The 12,782-nt window shown below is 41.0% G+C and overlaps 1 protein-coding gene across 15 annotated transcripts in view; it reads left to right on the top strand.

The window, feature by feature from the left end:
• Nucleotides 1-12,782, top strand: part of BRSK2 (BR serine/threonine kinase 2) — a 402,463-nt gene that overhangs the window by 211,709 nt on the left and 177,972 nt on the right. For all 15 annotated transcript variants that reach the window (XM_081903613.1, XM_081903619.1, XM_081903615.1 and 12 more), the window contains exon 2: nucleotides 7,988-8,082. In XM_081903613.1, the coding sequence (XP_081759739.1) occupies nucleotides 8,077-8,082 (6 nt within the window). In that variant the 5' untranslated portion in view covers nucleotides 7,988-8,076. The remainder of the gene's footprint in view (nucleotides 1-7,987; nucleotides 8,083-12,782) is intronic.

Below are 12,782 nucleotides of genomic sequence, written 5' to 3'. Positions count from 1 at the left end.
CTATTTAGATTTAAAGGAATTCAGCCCCTCCTTATGTGCAATTAGAAACTGACAGCGTATATTTTGGGTATCACTTGATACCAGGCTGTAATCTTATGGGCAATAATTTGAGATAACAGTTGCTCTAAATAAATAAACATTGACTCAATGAAAGGACAGAAGTATTTAACAGTAATTACTGCTTTCCATAAACTAGCTTCTTCTCATGCCTATGGTAACTTTAGGTAAGAAAACAGGAGGAAGTGTATCCCAAAGAAGGACAGAGGGTGAACAAAAGTGTACTATGGATCCAGAATATTTCTTCTCCAAATTATATTCCACTGACAATATTGCAAGTAATATTGTTTAGCGTTTGCATCAAATTTTAATATTCTTTCTGCAAAGTTCTTATAAGGATTAATCAATTAATCCTCCTAGAATCCCTGTGAGGCAGGTAAGTAAATATTATTATCCTTATTTTACAGCATGAGAGTCTTTAAGTCATTAAGTACTGAAATTCTGCTCCTTGTTAGCACAAATCTGGAGTGACCAAATTTTCAGAAAGTGTTCCCTGTAGCGAAAGAAGGCTTATTTCAGCCATCTGTAACTTGTCCTACTACTTAACATCCTTGCCTTTGCTGCTTGGTAATTGTACATAAGCTTCTGTAAAACAGCTTGTTTCTAGAGACAGTCATGTAACTACCACATGCCTATCAAGCAGCTGTTCTAGGCCAATCAAGTAAGAAGTTACCTAGATAGTCAATGTAAAATTTGTTTTTGTGAAACTCCAGTTGGCCTTGGTGTAGATGGGACACCTGGTCAATTGGGGGGGGGGGAGTGAAATCTACATGCTTATTCGTATGATTGATAAGTGATTAGCTAGGAATAAAATGCAGTTGTTGGGTTGATTCCAGGCTGTGTTAGTTTGATTTAGTTCTGATTTAAATTAGTGTGCCTGGTTCCATGATCAAAAGTCAGTGCAAGGACTCATGCTAATGCTATGGGTCTTTCCTCATTTCCTCCCCCCATCGACCTCTGCCAAATCCATTCTGGAGGGTCAAGAGAACTCCCAGAACAGCACATTGGGGGAGGGGAGGGGAGATCATTCTATTAGGCAGGCAGAAATGCTTTTTGCTGATACAATGATCTCCTTAACGCCACTTTGAATTCCACTCAGTGAGCCTAAGGTAACTAACTTGTTTTATTTATTCAATGGGACTTAAGTTCAACTGATGTAGTCTGGATCCAACCCATTGTTTGATTGCAATTCAGCTTTGAAAATTTAGCTCCAAGGTGTGGGATTAGATTCAATGACCTCCTAAAAAGGGGAAGGCTGGAATGTGTTTCATCACATTTTTTAGGGCAGGTGAGGCTCACCTCTGGCTCTCAAATCTTTCTGGACTCCCATCATCCCTTACAATGCTGACTGGGGCTGATGGGAATTGAATTCCAAAAACACAGGTTAGCCATTCCTGATTTAGGGAGTAAATATAATAAAAGATATGATTCTAAGCACACTTACTTCAGAGCAAACCCATGAGTAAATGTGCAGAAGAGCAGGCTTCTAGTCTGTTGGATACACACTCTCCAAACAGTGGCCTATTTCTCTTTAAATGTCTCTGTATTGGGAAGTTTACTTAGCCTCTGTAGAATTCATCAGTGAAGCATTAGAATATGCAGCACAGAGAAGCTTCTTCCTGCTATTCTTGTACTCATGTCAGTCTTTTCTTTGTATCATCTTGGGGTTTCTTGCTTTCTTTTGGCAGAAAAGAGCAGTGAGCTTTCATCAGTTTTCAGTTCATGGCTTTTAATTATAAATGAAAAGACGGTGTTAGCTCCCCTCCCTGTGCCCCGCTTTTCTTCCCTGGCCTGAAATTAGAGGGCTCCTAGTGAAGCTTAGTGGTTGAGATCAAAGGAAAGTTGTGGAATAGTCTAATGTTGGCATAGCAGGATCTGTAGCATTCTGTCTCCCAGCCACTGGATATCTATGCAGCAGAGCTCCTGGGTATGTGGGGGATGAAATGAAAAACAACTTGTAAACACAAGAAAGAAAGAGAGAGCATCAGGAAGGTGATTTTGGTATGGCTGTATAACAATCCACACTTACTTAATATTTACTTTATTTCCGAAACAATCGGCATTTAATAATGTTATTCATTTGTAAACTAGGAACAGCTTTCATAGGTTTCCCAAGCCTTCTACTAGATTTTTACAATCTCAACAGTATTAGCTGCTCTTAGTCCTTTCCTTGAACCCTTGTGTTTGGATGCCTTATCTTACAAAAGAGGCAGCGGCTGTTGAGTCGCTACCGTAGTGTGCTTATCATGCGTTAGAGCACCTATCAATAGCATCTCTGTATGGTTACAGCAGCAAAAACTTCAGAACTAGTGTTTTCAGTTCCCAGACCACGTGGAATGGAAATCTAGTCAAGTGAATTGCCTTTAGAATGATTCCTCAACAGAAAACATGCATTGCGTGGGTAGGCACTTCAGGGGAAGGTGTACCTGTTCCAGCTAAAAAGAAGAAATTGGTTACAAAACAAACTATAATTGTTCTTCATTGTAATCCCCCCCCCCCACTGTTCATGTGCTTTTACAGTGTGGTTTATAGGATTTGTACTGTGTGTGTGTGGTAGGTGGGGAACTTTGAGATAACATGAAAGGTGCTTTATCAGAGAGAACTAGATCAAAGACCTTGTGTTCTGTTACTAATTTTCTTACAAAATATAAATTCCTCATTCTTTATATTGGCTTTGATGAGGAGCTGGAATTGTTGAACAGATTTGCAAGACTGACAGAGGCAAAGACTGAGAGTCCCCTTCTCTTTGTAGGCCAGGACTGCGGGTTAAGCCGAGCTTGTGTGCAAGCAAGCCATTGAAGGGGTGAAGAATTTTTATCAGCCTAAGGGTCACACACACACACACACAGTGAGGCAGCAGCAAAGCAGATCTGTGCTTGAGTACCTGAGGGATGCTTGATTAACTCCATCCGTACACCACAATCCCTCTCTTGGCTCGCTGCCCCCTCTCAATATCCTGCTAAGTCGCAGCAGTACTGCTTCTGGGAGGCTATTGCTGTGGCTTCACCCCACCAGGGAAGTCATCCCATTGTGACCTGGAAGGAAGGTATGTGTACTGGAGAGAGGGCATGGCTTTGATAGAGTCCTGAGGGTCAAATAGAGAAGGTTGGAAGGCTGCATTTTGGCACCAGGGCCTGAGCTTTCCACTTATGAGTGTATAATCTCCATAAGGCTTTTAGCTTTGTGTGAAAATTCCACCCATTCAGTGGACCAATGGGGCATTTATCCTGGTTACTGGCTATGTTCAAGGGGTGGTACATTGCCAAGTGCTCCAACAGATACCATAATTAGAAAAGTAAGAGTAAAATGCACCAGAGACATCAGAGACAGCCTTGCGCTTGCCATGTACTCATGAAGAGATGACGGTGTCCTAGGCTTGAGCCAGAGGGCTGCCTTTAAGGCTCTACACTCTTCAGCAGGGGTGTAAAGACTTAGAGATTTAGTCAGGCTCAGGGAGCATAAAAGGGCTTAGTTGAGTCTGAGCTTTCTTTTTACAAATGTTCTCTCTCGGCTCTGTCCATGGTCCTGAACAACCTCCCACCAGTCCCCTTGTTCTCTGGAATCCTAATTAGACTTTTGAACCATGATTGTCTGCCTGCCCGCTTTCCCTGTCCCAGATTGCTTCCTAGATCTGCAACCCCTCTGACCTACCTATGGGCTCTGCTTTATTAGGACTGGACAGTAAAGGATTGTCGGACAAAACCACAAAAAATTCAATGGATCGTAGAATCCAGATGTCTGTTGCTGTCAGTATGAACAATGTAGTAAATCTTCAGGCAGAAATGCAAAACAGCAGCAAGTGTAGTAAATATCCAGGTGGGCTTTCAGTGAACATAGCTGTCTGAATCACTCACTTCATACAGTTTTAATTAATTACTATGTGACGGAGAATTGCTTGAGTGAGTCAGTGTAAGAATGTTCTTTGCAGAAATTAGTATTTTACACTACAGTGTGAGGTGAATGACCAGGCAAAAATTAAACAGTTCCAATTTTTCTAGTCAGTTGTTGTGTACATGTATCCTGATTCTATTTGATAGTTAGGAATTACATGGAGGCTGATATTTATATTGGAGATGTGATCCAGCATCGAAACAAAAAGACAAAGAAAAGAGGAACATTCTAATTCTTTTTTAAAATGCTTAAATTTTAAAGAAGAGTTAAGGCTCTGATATATTCACTCATCCCTCAAGAAGTATGGAAAACAAGAAATTAAGCTTTTTTAGGGGTATGAGCAAATTGCTTAATCCAAAGTATATTTTGTTGGAGAGCAGAAGAAAGAGAATAATAAGCTAGTCTACAGGGCATCAAAATGCCTGGAATTATCTCTCTTTCTAAGCAGCTGTTTTACAGGCTGATCCAATGTGCATGATCTGATTTGGGGGCAAACGCACAACTGACAGTTCCTGTGTCACCACAAGCAGAGCACTAAGAAGCTACCATGGCCATTCCTGTGCCAGCAGCACTTGCCCTGGCTGCAGTGAACAAAATAAGATCAGAGGGTCCCTACAGAATCAGTCCAGCATTCCCTTCCTAGAGTGGCCAACCAGATAGCTATGGGAAGCCTGCAAGCAGGACATGAGCACAACAACACTCTTACCAGTTGTGATTCCCAGTGACTGGTATTCAATGCATGCTGCCTCCAACACTGCCTTTTCAGGCAGTATGAAATCTTTTACTGTTCTGCAGAGTGCCACTTTAAAGGCTTTTCAGGCACTAGTGTCTAAGGAAAGCTGACCCAACCCTTCACCAGTCTTCAACTTGTAAGGGCTCTGGGGTGGGAAATTGCCCAGTTGGGGGTAGATCATAACTAGCCAGCTCTGTGTTGCTAGCTTGGAATGAATGCAAACCCAGACATTGCTTGCACAGCTGCAGCTAAGCAGCCCTTTGGTAGTAAGTAATAAATATCCCCACCACCACCATGTTTGGTTTGTGTCTGTCTGTTTTGCATGTCTGACAAATTGATGGTTAATGAGAATATTCTTTTTATAATTTTTTTTAAAAAATATATAATAGTACAGTGACACTCCCTAAGTCAGGCTGCTTTTCTTTGATGCCCTTAGATACTTGCATATAAAAGATGACTGTTTCATAGTGTTGTGATGCTCCAGGAACCTAGTGTGCCTTTTGGGGTTATACATGCGGGGAGACAAGAGAGTTGTAACTTTACATATATATATATATATATATATATATATATATATATATATGCTTTCGTAGATTTTCACGGGTACAGGAATGCAGGTTTTGGTGTCCTCGGGTGTCTTCCCGTGTAAAAGTTGGGGTGTCTAGGCGACGTTTCGACGAGGTCTCACTCGTCATCTTCAGGCTGGTGCTTTCGGCTTCTTGTTACTGGAACAGAGCAGGATCTCAGTGTTTGAGTTCCTATAAATACTGTTGAGGGGGTGTGGTGTATAGCCTCCAATGTTCTGGGCAGAGAGGAAGTTCCCAGGCTAGTGTGCCTTTTCTTCTTTTGTTCCTTAATTACTTGAAGGATATCTTGAGTGATTTCTTGAGTGATATCCTGAGTACCACTTAGGTGGGTCATTAGGTGTGGATTAGTTGCTAAAGTCTTTGTGTCTTGACCTCTTGAACTTTGTGAAGAGTTTTTCTGAGAAGATGGCTGTACTGCACTTAGTTGTGCTCTGGCTTGGCTTCGTGTATAGGGGCGAGCTGTGGTTTTGTGGCCTGTGTCAGCCAGATCTGTGTAGGGATTGCAGGGGGGTGCAGCATCCGGAGGTGCCACCATGGTTTGGCTACTGGATGGTGTCTGTAATTTATCTGTGGAGAGGGTCTGGGTTTGGGTCTGGTGTGGTTGGTTGGTGATGGCGTTCTGTGTGCCTCTGGATCTGGTGTCAGTTTTTGTGGGGAGGGCTAATTTCCAGATGTCTGGCAAGCGGGATGTGTCGTCACGCTTGTTCATGTTGTGAGGGTGTTTCTCTATCTCGATGGCTTCCATGATTATGAAATACCCTGCAAAGTCTGCCCAGCCACGTACATTGGACAAACAAACAGACGAATAAATGCACGTATCGCAGAACACAAGAATGCCGTCAAAAAAGAAGAAAAAACTTCCTCTCTTTTCCAACACATGAAAGAAACAGGACACGAAATTAATTTTGCAGATTCCAAATTGCTCTTTAACATGGAACATCACCACAAGAGAATAATCATGGAAGCCATCGAGATAGAGAAACACCCTCACAACATGAACAAGCGTGACGACACATCCCGCTTGCCAGACATCTGGAAATTAGCCCTCCCCACAAAAACTGACACCAGATCCAGAGGCACACAGAACGCCATCACCAACCAACCACACCAGACCCAAACCCAGACCCTCTCCACAGATAAATTACAGACACCATCCAGTAGCCAAACCATGGTGGCACCTCCGGATGCTGCACCCCCCTGCAATCCCTACACAGATCTGGCTGACACAGGCCACAAAACCACAGCTCGCCCCTATACACGAAGCCAAGCCAGAGCACAACTAAGTGCAGTACAGCCATCTTCTCAGAAAAACTCTTCACAAAGTTCAAGAGGTCAAGACACAAAGACTTTAGCAACTAATCCACACCTAATGACCCACCTAAGTGGTACTCAGGATATCACTCAAGAAATCACTCAAGATATCCCTCAAGTAATTAAGGAACAAAAGAAGAAAAGGCACACTAGCCTGGGAACTTCCTCTCTGCCCAGAACATTGGAGGCTATACACCACACCCCCTCAACAGTATTTATAGGAACTCAAACACTGAGATCCTGCTCTGTTCCAGTAACAAGAAGCCGAAAGCACCAGCCTGAAGATGACGAGTGAGACCTCGTCGAAACGTCGCCTAGACACCCCAACTTTTACACGGGAAGACACCCGAGGACACCAAAACCTGCATATATATATATATATATATTTAAGAGTAGCCCAAGAAAGAACTATCCATCTTGATTTGTGAGCAGCTAAGTTTAAATTCTGATTCTGTGACTTAAGGGAACAGCAATCTAACTGAGTAGTTCAGGAAGGAAGGTAGTAATATAGATTGTTCCTTTGTAACCTTAAACACTTTCTCCATATCCTGGTTTCTGAATAATGTTGCTGTGCTAGATAGTTCTGTTGAAATAATCCACAAAACTTTTGGAAGCTTCAAGGGGTAAACATTGGAAGTCAAGGCAGTGCTTTGCTTCAGGAGCTATGAATGATAGTTAGGCGATTTTGCTCATAGAATGATGTGAACCTTTCAAAACTGAGATAAAGGAGAACTTGAATGTAACAAGGGGCCCTTTCCAGACATTTAAATCATTCAGGTAGCAGGTAGCCTTTTAGTGTCCAACCTTCATTTGAGGTACCACAGCGTCTGGTGTGAAGTAAGATTGTTGAGCTTAGAAGAGGTGCTACTGGTGACATGAGGAGCTAGAATTCAGATATGGGAATGAAACTTATCTGTCATCGCTACAGTTGGTTGCTGTATGCATTGGGCAGGCTTTAAAGAACACTGCGTTGAACTCAGTGGGACTTATTGTCAAATAAAGATGCATAGGATCAACTGTAAGACATTTTGGGTTTTAGTATGATATTTTAACATTGTTACTTGCTGCAAGTTCTTGGAATAAGTCAAGAAAAATATTTAAATTCAAATAATTTAAACAATCTACTCTTCTGGTTGATTTAGCAGCAGATCAGGAGGGAATGGAAAGAGACTTACCTTTTTTTTAGCCCACTACTAATTAAGCCATGAGAAATTCAAAAAATGATGCTTGGATATGTCTGTTCTGCAGGATCTGTTTTAAATGTGTTTGCTATTCACATTTGTAAAAAAGAGGGACCAACAGCATGAAAAGTATATATAAATATCCAAGATGGTTGAGTAAAATGCTAGCATAGCATGATAACTGAGTATGCCACTAACCATCTCTCTCTCTCTGTTTCTTTTTGCAGGGCTTGTGAAGTTGGGGATTCACTGTGTAACATGTCAAAAAGTTGCTATAAAAATTGTCAACAGAGAGAAGCTCAGCGAGTCAGTGCTAATGAAGGTAATTTTCTAATGGGAGATCTGGAAAAAAGAGGGAGAAATGTTTTTGGCTCAGTGGTTTCTCTTCCATGCAAAATTAATATCTTTAATTATGTTTAACAAACATCCCTGTCAGTGCTAGGGTTGTGTTTTGCATAATACTATTAATTCAGGACTGGGGTGGGGAGACTGGAATTAAAGAGGGGTGTGTGTGCATGTGCTTTAATTAAGAACAAAAATTAATGTCCAGTAGTGGCAAAGTAATTTAATGTAATACAGTTAATGCCTAGGTTGGGTTGATCTAAGTTACACCACAAGAATGGGGCTGTTCTAGTTGCATTATTCTGACAGATGTGAGCATCTGGTCCTGGGCTGTGATTATTTCTGTGGAGAACCTTTGTTCTTTGAAGTTGGAATTTCCCTCATTATAGGTGGCTGAGTCTTCTGGGCTCACTATTGGCATAGGAATGCTCTGAAACTAGATTTTGCATCCGTGAGAGACCTGTTCAGGCTTAATGAGGCTGAGAAAGGCTGTTTCATTCCCTGTTTCTAACAATATTAAGAGTGTTAGAAATATTCTAACAATATTAACTCTTGTTAGGAACCCCATTTACAGGCAAAATGACTGAGGCAAGTGCTCGGTGTAAGTTGATTTTCGTTGTATTTGGTTGTCTCTGACTGTATTTACCCTTTTTTTCCCTCACTCTCCCACCCAGTTTAGTTCAGTATTTTTTGCGGCTAAAGCTTTTTTATTTTGTATATTCAGGGAACTGGCCCCTTTTTTCTGCAGCTGCTCTTCATTTGAGCAGTGCAGAATTGAGAGGCATTTGGTAAAGTGCTTTCTAATCATAACGTAATACTATCAATATTTCTAGAGAGAATAATTCAGAATTGAAGCAGCTGGTCTCAATTAACAGAACTGCTGCTGTGGAGATGATACATGGGCAGGCATGGTGGAGAATGAAACTGCAATAAATGTGTCATTTGAGTCTGCATTGCCCTATCTAAGGGACTGGGTTGTGGGTGGATTGCTAAGTGTAGGCATATGGATTATTCTCTGAGTGTCCACTTGGGCTTCCTAGCCTGCTAAATTCAGACACATTTTAAACAGCTCTTGCTTTCAAGATGATTCTGTAATATTATTTCCAAGCAGCCTTTATTACTGGTGTTGAGCAGTTGACTAAAGGTATGACTCTGAGGCCCTTGTAATGCACTGGGGGAGTTATACCCTTGCCAGGCATAAATTATCATTTCTCTGCTAGAATAAGTGTGTAAATTTGTTCAGAATTGTTTCTCTGGCGCTACACTTCTGTAGAAGAGAAAGTCATGCAAGCCTGCTGTGCCTATTAAAGTATATCTTTTCTTAGTACTCTTACACTTTGCAGCCAGTACCATGATCCGTTGCTACTGTTGCTGAAAGCAGTTCAGGTCAAGGTTGAAAGTGAAACAGCCTGAGGTTCTACATGTCCTGAAGTGCAAGAAAAGAAGAGCTGTACAATGTACACTGTTAACAAAATGTTGTGGGCAATCTCTCACATCATGGTTTCTCAAATATTGTACTTAAGAAGGCAACTTTTCAGGTTATCCCAAGTAAACTATGTCCTCAGTTCATGCTTCCATTGAACTGAGAAAAGTTCAATGGGGACTCATATGTGTTACCTCTGGTCAAATGGGCAAGTTTTACATGCATTTAGAACCACTTGATCTCTCCACAAGGGTGATGAAGTCGTTCCCTATTAAGATGTTACACTGAAAGTACAGTATAAACGGAGGTGGAAACTTTCTAAAAAGGATCTTTACAGAAAAACAAAAGAGGACTTCTGCTGGATCAGACTAAAGGTCCAGCTGGTCCAGTAATCTGTTGCTAACACTGACCTACCAGATTCTTCTGGAAAGCCTAGCAGCAAGGCGCAAAGGTATCATGATGGCATGTAATGGGCTGGGTTTTTTTTTACTTATTATTTTTCTGTTTGGTTTTGGTTAATTTTATATTCTGCCAGTTTTTCTTTTAACTTTTTATGGTGTGTATGCTTTTAGTATTACAGAGATTGATTGCTATTTTATTGTTTGAACTCTTATATTTTATAGTTCTGTAAGTTGCATTGGGTCTTTTTTATTTTGGAAAGGCAACTAAGAAATGTGATGAATAGTACTAATAGTTTTGTCTCTAGTGTCTGGTTTTCAGAGCTACCCTGCCAATGAACATGAGGATTTCATTTCTCCATCATGGCTTAGTCGGCACTGATAGGACCACCCTTGTTTGTCTGATTCCTTTTGTAAAAATAAGCTAAGGTAGTTCCATACCACATCTTTGGACAGTGAAGCATACATACATTTGTACATTTAGAACCACAGCCTTAGAATACTATTTTACTCAACAAAAACCTTGTGTGTATGTGGGAGTTTGTGGGTGTGGGTGGGTGTCAGTCTTCAATTAAAAACCAGCACCAGGACTGCTTGTGTGGCATGATGATTTTCATGATTAATTGGTTGTCAGTGCTGTCATATTGATGTTCACCCAGGAGATTTGAATAGCACATTGGGGGGGGGGAGGAATTGCAACAAATAAACAAACCACACCCAAGCTTTCAAATCTTCATCTTATCACATGTATTTTCTATTGTTCTCCCTGAGATATGAATGTGCTTATACATTGAGCCACTATTTTGAGGGTTAAGGATGTGCCCATTTTAAGCCTTTCTGTTTTTCTGGAGGAGAGCAGATTAGGAGTGTGTGCATGTCTGTGTTGCATGTTTGAGAGCACGTAGGTGGCGAACAAACTGCAGAAATGATTGGCACTCATCAAAGAACTCAAGTGCACATAAACATTCATGCTCCCTGCTCTGCGACCCTAGTTTGTATTCCAATAACAACCCATTTATCTCAGAAGAACTTCATGAGTGAGAGTCTATCATCTGAGTTCAAAGAGATAAAAAAAAATGTGTGTATGTGTGTGTGCATGTGTGTTTGTAGGGTTTATTTTTCCTGACTCCCTTTCCTGCTCTATGGAAGCTTGGGGATCTATTACTGACTGTAAAAGAGAGTGTGTTGTTTAAAATCTGGAACTTGCAAGTGCCACTGAGAGCTTGCTCACTTGTCATCTGTTTGAGCATTTAAAGAAGTTGGATAATTGTGTGTTGTTTTTTTCTGCAGAGAAGACAGACTCCCTCCTTTTTTCCCATCCCACCCACAACTTCTTGCACTTCAAATTATTCTTTAGAGGGGAAATTAAGCAAGAATCATCAACACATGCTGTACCTGTCAAGAGAGCAAACCTGTCAACAAGCCTAGGACATCTCACTCTAAATTTAAAATGATGGGTGAATTGATTCAGTTGAGCAGATTTCAAGACTGGTTTGACCTAAACCCCAGACATCTCACTTTTAGAGCTACCCAGTGACAATCAGGCATTGTCCTTTGTATAGTCACATTCTGGAAGATAATGGATTTTGTATTCCTTCATGTACCACTGAGACTTCAGTTAGTATATTATTTGAGAGTCTAAAAAGGCCATTTAAGCCATTGTTGGTCTTTTAATCACGGTCTGTTAGTGCCTGACCTAAAGATAGGACATGATGTTCTAACAGTCCTGGTTCATTAAGACAGTATGAAATAATGAAGATGGGCAATGCCACTATTCCATATTTTCTTACTACTCTGGAGCTGATAAAGCAGCAAGCACTTCCTCTGACATCTTTCCTTCCATTCAGACAAGTACACTTGGGCTCACTTCTTAATTCTAAAGGCTTTTCTAGGTACCAACACAGAAAGTTGAACAGCAAGTATGTCATAGCAGAGGCTCACCACAGCATGGGAGCTTGCTACAAGGGTAGTTAATATATGTCACTGCTGCTGGTGGGTCATCCATGTTGATCCTATAAGTTTATTTAGAGGAACAGAGATCAGCAGAGATACCTGGGGCAAAGTAGTTCAAATGTAGATGCTGTACCAATTCAACGTGCCTATTGCTCACAAATACCTGTGGCTTGGGGTGCCTTAAGTGTCCTTCTACTTGGGCGAGAATTTTTATTCTACTGTTTCATAAAATTTATATACCACTTGACTGTAAAAAACAACAGCCCTCAAAGCGGTTCAAATAACCTTGTAGGATCTATGTTACTCCTAGTAGAAGAGTGGAGACCTTAGCTAATAGTTAGCTGTTAAGTGAATTCCACTTGATCTGAGAATGAGAAGAACTTGCCCTAGGTTCAGTTTTCAATTGTTTAGCTCTTCCTTGGACCATACAGGTGTTTCCCTACCATACCAGACATTGTTTCAGTGCATCCAATATATGAATAAGATTCTCCCATCTTCACTTCTTGCCCTGGGTGCTGCAGTTTTGTGGAAGCCTAGCCTGCAACATTCCTCTGAGAGTTCAGGCTCCAAAACTGAAGGTGCTTGCATTTTGGGTTAGGTGAGATTTAGTTATCAAAAGCAACATTGCTCTGTTTTGAAGAAGCTGCCATCCCTGGATTCTGAATGCTAACATCTGTTGAGAGTGTGCATCTGTTCAGTACCACAAGCTTGTAAACAGATTTGGGAAACTGTCTAGGATTCATCTTTGCAATGCAACACATTATCTGAGAGCAGATTTCAGTAGAAGGCTATATAAAAACAACAACCTCAGTAACCAATTAAGGAGTTTGTACACATCTTTCTTCATCCGCTTCCACTATAAGCATGTTGTTCTGATTTGAAATGAAATCAATGTGGTGAACTTAA

The sequence above is a fragment of the Podarcis melisellensis genome (assembly GCF_964234715.1).
Source record: "Podarcis melisellensis genome assembly, chromosome: 1".
Lineage (NCBI taxonomy): Eukaryota > Metazoa > Chordata > Lepidosauria > Squamata > Lacertidae > Podarcis > Podarcis melisellensis.
The sequence above is the reverse complement of the archived record's forward strand: the minus strand, read 5'-3'. Positions and strand labels throughout refer to the sequence as shown.